We start from the raw sequence: 6,066 nt of genomic DNA, 5'->3' as shown, positions 1-6,066 counted from the left end.
AGGCTGAGAATGGGGCGAAAAAAAGAGGAAAAAAGGTGTATGCTGCAGCTGTAGCACGACAGTCTCTGCTCCCGTCCATCCCTCGCCAGCCCCGGCGCTGTGGGCACTTACCTGGCCCGAGGGTCCTGTCCTACCCCTTGACTGCCGCGGAGGAGCGGGGTGAGCAGGGGGTTATCGGGCACGAACACGCTCCAACTGCCATCCTCGTGCCAACAGCCTCATTTTGCTGCTCTCGCTCTTTTTCTCGCTCTGTAAAACAGGAAACGTTGCAGCCGAGCCCCGGTTCCTGTCTCTGCTCGCAGCCCGGCTGTGGGGCGTGGGGGCCTGGCTCGTGGCAGGATTTGGGTTATCTTGGCACCCCAAAGTGTCCAGCTTCTCTCCAAGCAGAGCCAGCGATTATCTTTTGGCCCATCTCCCTTTATCAGTCTCCAACATGTGGAGTTGAGCGCTGGTTTATGGAGCTGCTTGTGGCATTCGGTGACCAGGTCTTCCCAAGCTGCTTTGGGGTAGAGGGATCCAGACTTAGGGAAGTACAGTAATGCTACTTTTTTTTTTTTTTAAGGCTTCTTGCAGATTGGAAAGGAAAAAAGTGTGTATCAGCAGCTGAGGAGAGGTCAGGAATGGTAGAAATTCATTAATGTCTTTAGAGAAGTGAAAGCTGTGTTAATGCAAATCATGCAGGGAGGTGGGTTGGACCAGCTGGGCGCTGATAAGGGCTCTGTGCCTCTGCACGTGGAGAAGGAACACGAGTCAAAGCAGAGATCTCATAAAATAACACAGGATTTATTTTCAAAGATCAGCCTAGAGGGGATACATGACAAAAAATTTCCCATTCAAAGACCCTCTCCTGGCTTTGGGTGGTTTGTGTTGCTCGGCCCAAATCCTCTTTCTCAGCCACGGCTCAGCTCACTCCCCGCAGCGCTCGGCACCGCTGCCTGTGTGGTGAGGGAACAGTTTCTGGTTGAGCAGGAAACCTGCTGGTGAGCAGGACACTCAGCTTCTCTGAAGTGCCTCTTGATTGGAAAAAGCCAGTTACAAGAGTTCATTACTGAAAAGGACATTTTCGTGCTGTGTTATAGGCTTTTGGTGCATCTTGTCTCGGGTTTCCAGGGTGCATTGGCATGGGGCTGCCCTAGAGGCATGCAAAAGGGCACCCAGGTTCACACCCACATCCCTCATGCCTGGCCCAAGGTGTCCCAGCACGTTTGCCACCATGGGGGTTATGGTCTTCTGACATTTTCCACCTTATAGCTGCTCCTGATGAGGGAGTCGAAGAATTCAGGGGCTATGGCCTGGAGGAGGAGCAGGCTGCCCATCATTCCGGGGGGGTAGTGCAGCTCCCGCTGGCGCAGTGCCCCGCTCTTGATGATCTCCAGCGCACACTCCTCCTTGGGCGCCGGCGTGCCCCGGATGGCGTGTGAGACCGCTCGCACCGCGCTCTCTGGAGGGATGGGAGGACAGGGAGGGAGCAGTGTCAGATGGAGGGGCTGCCACAGGCACCACCAGCTCAGTCGGGTTGTCTGTGCTTCCTCTTACAAACCAACAGACTCTGGGGATCAGACCTACTTAACAAGCTTTAGAATAATTAAAATAAATAGCAATTATATGATGTCCTTCCCATGCCTTTCCACCTCTTGAGTGACCATAGGACAGAATCCCAGCCTCCCCTGGGTTTACTGCAAGGAGAGCAGAGTCAAAGGTCTTGGGCCACACTCTTTAAAGAGTTGAGGTCCTGTTTCAAGTTGTGGCTGCTCCTCCCTGGAAGTGTTTGTGGCCAGGTTGGATGAGGCTTTGAGCAACCTGGTCTAGTGGAAGGTGTCCCTGCTGCTGGCAGGGGGGTTGGAACTGGATGAGCTTTAAGGTCTTTTCCAACCCAAACCATTCTATGATTCCACAGTTGCCCAGCCATGGCAGGCTGAGGGTCCCGCAGTGGAGGAGAAGCAGCCTGGGGCCAGGGGGTGGGTGGTGGGCTCAGCTCAGCTCTGCCTGGAAATGCAGTGAGTCGTGGGGTCCCAGTGGTGCTGCGCTTACCTGTGTTGATGTAGCCCAGGATGCAGAGGGTGATGGAGACATTGACCTTTTCTATGATGAATTCATGTCGCAAGGAGCTGAAAAACCCATCTAAGGCGAACTTAGTTGCAGAATAGGGAGCAACGAATGGGTTGCCAGTTTTACCTGGGGCAGAGACACAATGTCAGGGTCTGTGTACTGGGCAGACACCAGACTGCACAGCTCTCCCTTCCTCTTGCCCTCTGAGTAGCTACAATATTGTGATTTAGGATGACTGAGTAATTTGTCACGGCTGCTTGAGAGAAAGAAACAAATGCAGGAATGTTTAAAATGTAACATACGGCAACCAGTGGCATGAAGCACCGTCAGTTGTGGGTGATACTGGTCTTGTGCTCCTGCATACGTACCCGTGTATAGCACATGTGTGTGGAACGTGTGGGCAGGCACATAAAATAACCCACAGTGGTGTAGCAACGGCTGCAACGCGTGAAGGTGATCGGTGGGTGCAAAGAGACTGGCAGGGCAGGGCGTGGGATGTAAATCCCGCAGAGGACTTGAATTGTGCATCCAGGATATAAATCAGACGCTGATCCCAGCTCCCAGCGGGGTGGCTCTGTGCCTTATGGTCCTTACTCTGTGTTTTGAAGAGCTGCAGCAGGGATCCCTTGCAGGCAGAGGAAGGGATGTGGGCAGAGAGAGCCTGGCCCCTCGTGTGCTCACCTGCCAGGGATGAAACCACAACGATGCTGCCCTCGCTCTCCTTCAGCATGGGCAGGGCATGGACGGTCATCGCCACGTAGCTGAGGAAGTTGATCTCCAGGAGCTTTCGTACGTGACCAACATCCCCATTGAAGTAGTTGAAGTAGCTGTAACCGATGTGATTTAGGATGAGCATGTCAAGGCCTCCTGGAAGCAGAACATGTTTTCTATTAGCAACCAGCATCTCAAAACAAAGCAGCTTCTTGGTGGCTGGGATGACCCCAAAGCATAGCATGGGGTGCGTTGGGGAATGAGGAGGGGCAGCTCCCCACCACCTACCCCAGGTGTTCTCAGCCTCCTTCACCACCACCTCAGGGAACGTGGTGTCCTCCATAGAGCCGCTCACGTAGCGGGCAGATGCAGCCCCCAGCTCGAGGCACCGCTCCACAACCTGCAGTGACAGCGAGAATGCTGCTGGCAGGGACCCGCCTTCTCCCCATGGACCCCCCCCAATCCCATGAGGGCTGTTGCTGTCTTGAGGTGGATGGTCAGCACATCTCCCTGTCCTGCTGGAAATCCTCCTCCCTTCATAGGAGATGTTGCTCAGAGGAATGTTTCTGGCTGCAGAGTTAAACAATGGCACCTCTGAGCCAAATATTTAGTATTTATAAATGGGGATATGATCGCTCAGTTTTGATTCTGACATGCAAAAGCAGTTCAGACCTTGAGAAAGGGCAAGGGCTGATCAGACCAGGACTTGGGCAGACTATTGTCCTTGGTGGTAGAGATCAGAATTCACAGCTAAAGTCTGAGCAGAAGGAAGTGCTGTGCTGTCAGAACTGGAAACACGTTTGTTGCAGTGGGAGGTGTGTGAGTTGGAACAGGCTCATGCTGGGGAAACGCTGGAGTGGGTCTGTGGGGTATCTGGCATCCCCACGTGCCCAGGCTGGGGTGAATATCTGTGTTCTGCCCACCTGGGGCCTCGTGTTGCCAGTGTGTTTTGCCAGCCCGTGCTGCTCTGCTCGCCGCTTACTTTCTGCAGCTTGGCCTCTGTCCGCGCCGTGAGCAGGATGTGGGCCTCCATCCGTGCCAGGTGATACGCCATCTGCTCCCCGATGCCGCTGCTGGCTCCCGTCACAATCACTCGTTTCCCCCGGAGCATTTCTGGAGAGGAGAGCGCAGAGCTCAGAGCCAGCACAGCCCACGCTGTCCACCTGCGTGTGGGTGCTGCCCTCCCTGCCCCCAATACCCCTCACCTTTGGGGTATGGGGTGTTGGGGGTCCGCTCGTGCAGACCCCGACTGGGTCTGGGCGTTAATCCCAGTTTGTTGGGAAGCATGTGTGAGGCTGGAGCTCTGCATCCAGTCTGGTCTGGGAGCGGCTTTTGGAAATGGGGAGAATTGGCTGATAAAAGGATTAAAAGCTTCCAGTGGATAACCATGTGTTTCCCAAAGAAATCACCTGTGAGATCAGACACGTAACCCTGTGTCCTGGCAGACCCAGTGTAATCCCAGGAGCTTCCCTGGGCAGCACAGGGTGCTCTGACCCCTCGCACCAGGGGCTGCCTGTGCTCCCCTCCGAGCCCTCAGCCCTCCTGGTGCTTTGGGCCCTTCCAATGGCCCCTGCTCTCCTGCGTGGGCACACGCCGCCTCCCTGGCAGCAGCCTCCCTGCTTGTGGTTTCAAAGCGTGTTTTCCCAATGACTTACCTTCACTGAAATTCTCAGGTGCTGAATAAAAGTAAAAAGCCAACACGAGGCCCAGCAAGGGGATGAGAATCTTCAGGAGCAGACCCATCCCTCTGCAAGAGTACAGGCAGGAGCACGACAGACTCCCCGGCTCTGACCACGGGCGGGTGGACACGTCAGTGGGTTGCAAACAGGGCTGGGAGTGCCAGCAGTTTGGAACTGGTTCTTGTCTTGCACAACTTTGCTGGTATCTGTTGGAACTTTTCTTTGAGCTTCCGGTGATTTAGCAAACATTAACCTACCGGAGAGCACTGCTTTGGACTTTAGGCTGTCCCTTTGCACCCTTGTCCTGCCAGGAGTTCCAGGTGTGGTTTTCAGAGCATTAAAGGGAAGGCACTGGAGAGCTTTTTGCTTTGGGTGTGGTGTTTGGCGGCTGCCTTTGGGGCTGGGACACCTGTGTCCCCTCAGTGCAGACCTCCATGGGATGGACATCCTTCTGTCTCTCCCTCCCTCCCTCTCTCCACTCCAAGTCTAAGATGGAGTCAACGCTTCCCTTCCTCACTGGCTGCTGCAAGGATTTATTGATGGGCAATAAGACTGATGCAGGTTCATGGGTATCGAGAGAGAGCAGGGCTGACAAAGTTTGTGTGTTTTAGACCCTTATTGGTGCTTCTGTCTTATCTTACATGATATCACCGTTGGTGTCACACTGACAGTTTGTTGGGTGGCTCTTATACCTAAAAAATTGTACTCTTGCCTTGAGGAATCCACTGATTGCAAAAAGCAGTAAAAGAGCCAAGCGGGTGACTAGCAAAGATGTTCATCTTCCACAAGCGTTGCGTGTGGTGCTGCTCAGCATCTGCCTGGGCATATGGCAAACGGGTTTGCAAATCATCTGCTGAAAGAGAAAGTTTAAAGGGCAAAACCCACTCCAGGTGCACAGGTTTGTGATCTTGGGGTAAAGAGAACAGAAATGCTGACTTCCCTCAGAAAATGAGGAGCAAACCGATGCTGGGGAGTGCTTCAGTGGGAAGGGTCCGGGGATGTTTTGTGTCGCTTTGTCTCGGGATGGGTGACAGTTGGTGCTCAAATGGCTGGAACTGTGTTAAGTGTAAATGCATCAGCTTGGGCGCCGCTGCCAGAGCCAGGGAGGGGGTGCAGGGCTCTCTGCAGGCTGGTGCTTTGGTTTTGCATTCATCGTGTGTCACTCCTGGGGTCTGAGTTCTTGCTGACGATGCAGCAGCTCCCTGTGTCTAGAAGGCATCTTCCCTTCCCGTTATAATCTTTGTGTAAAAAAAAAAAAAAGTGTCTACCAAGTTTGGACAGTTTTCCTTGGGGTAAAAACTTGGATTTAATTTGGCTATCAAACTAACAAAAAATAGGCTGAAAGACGGTTATTCCTAAAAGGAAATAATGAGGGATTATTGCAAGGACCCAACCTCCTGGGAAAGGGAAGTCAGTGGAGTTGTGCCTGTTTCCAGCAGCGTTTGCAGACTCATGGAATTGCCTGGATTGGAAAAGATCTTGAAGATCATCGACTCCAATCATATAATTAACCTCACACTGACAAGTCCCTGACTAAACCATGGCCCTAATGGAGAAAGAGGTGATAGAAACCCCCACAAACCACACAGACGCGGTAGGTTAGTAAATTTCATTTAATAAGTGGTTC

General features: G+C 53.1%; 1 protein-coding gene across 1 annotated transcript; it reads right to left on the bottom strand.

Annotated features, from left to right (window-relative positions):
* Window positions 1-1,220: 1,220 nt before the first annotated feature.
* On the bottom strand, window positions 1,221-4,503 carry LOC104532741 (corticosteroid 11-beta-dehydrogenase isozyme 1). Its single transcript, XM_010178012.1, has 6 exons — window positions 4,416-4,503; window positions 3,743-3,873; window positions 3,049-3,160; window positions 2,731-2,916; window positions 2,032-2,175; window positions 1,221-1,441 (listed from the first exon to the last, which is right to left on the bottom strand). Exons 1-6 carry the CDS (start codon window positions 4,501-4,503, stop codon window positions 1,221-1,223), a joined length of 882 nt encoding a protein of 293 aa, XP_010176314.1.
* Between the last annotated feature and the right edge of the window lie 1,563 nt (window positions 4,504-6,066).

The sequence above is a fragment of the Antrostomus carolinensis genome, unplaced genomic scaffold (assembly GCF_000700745.2).
Source record: "Antrostomus carolinensis isolate BGI_N321 unplaced genomic scaffold, ASM70074v2 scaffold34661, whole genome shotgun sequence".
Lineage (NCBI taxonomy): Eukaryota > Metazoa > Chordata > Aves > Caprimulgiformes > Caprimulgidae > Antrostomus > Antrostomus carolinensis.
The sequence above is the reverse complement of the archived record's forward strand: the minus strand, read 5'-3'. Positions and strand labels throughout refer to the sequence as shown.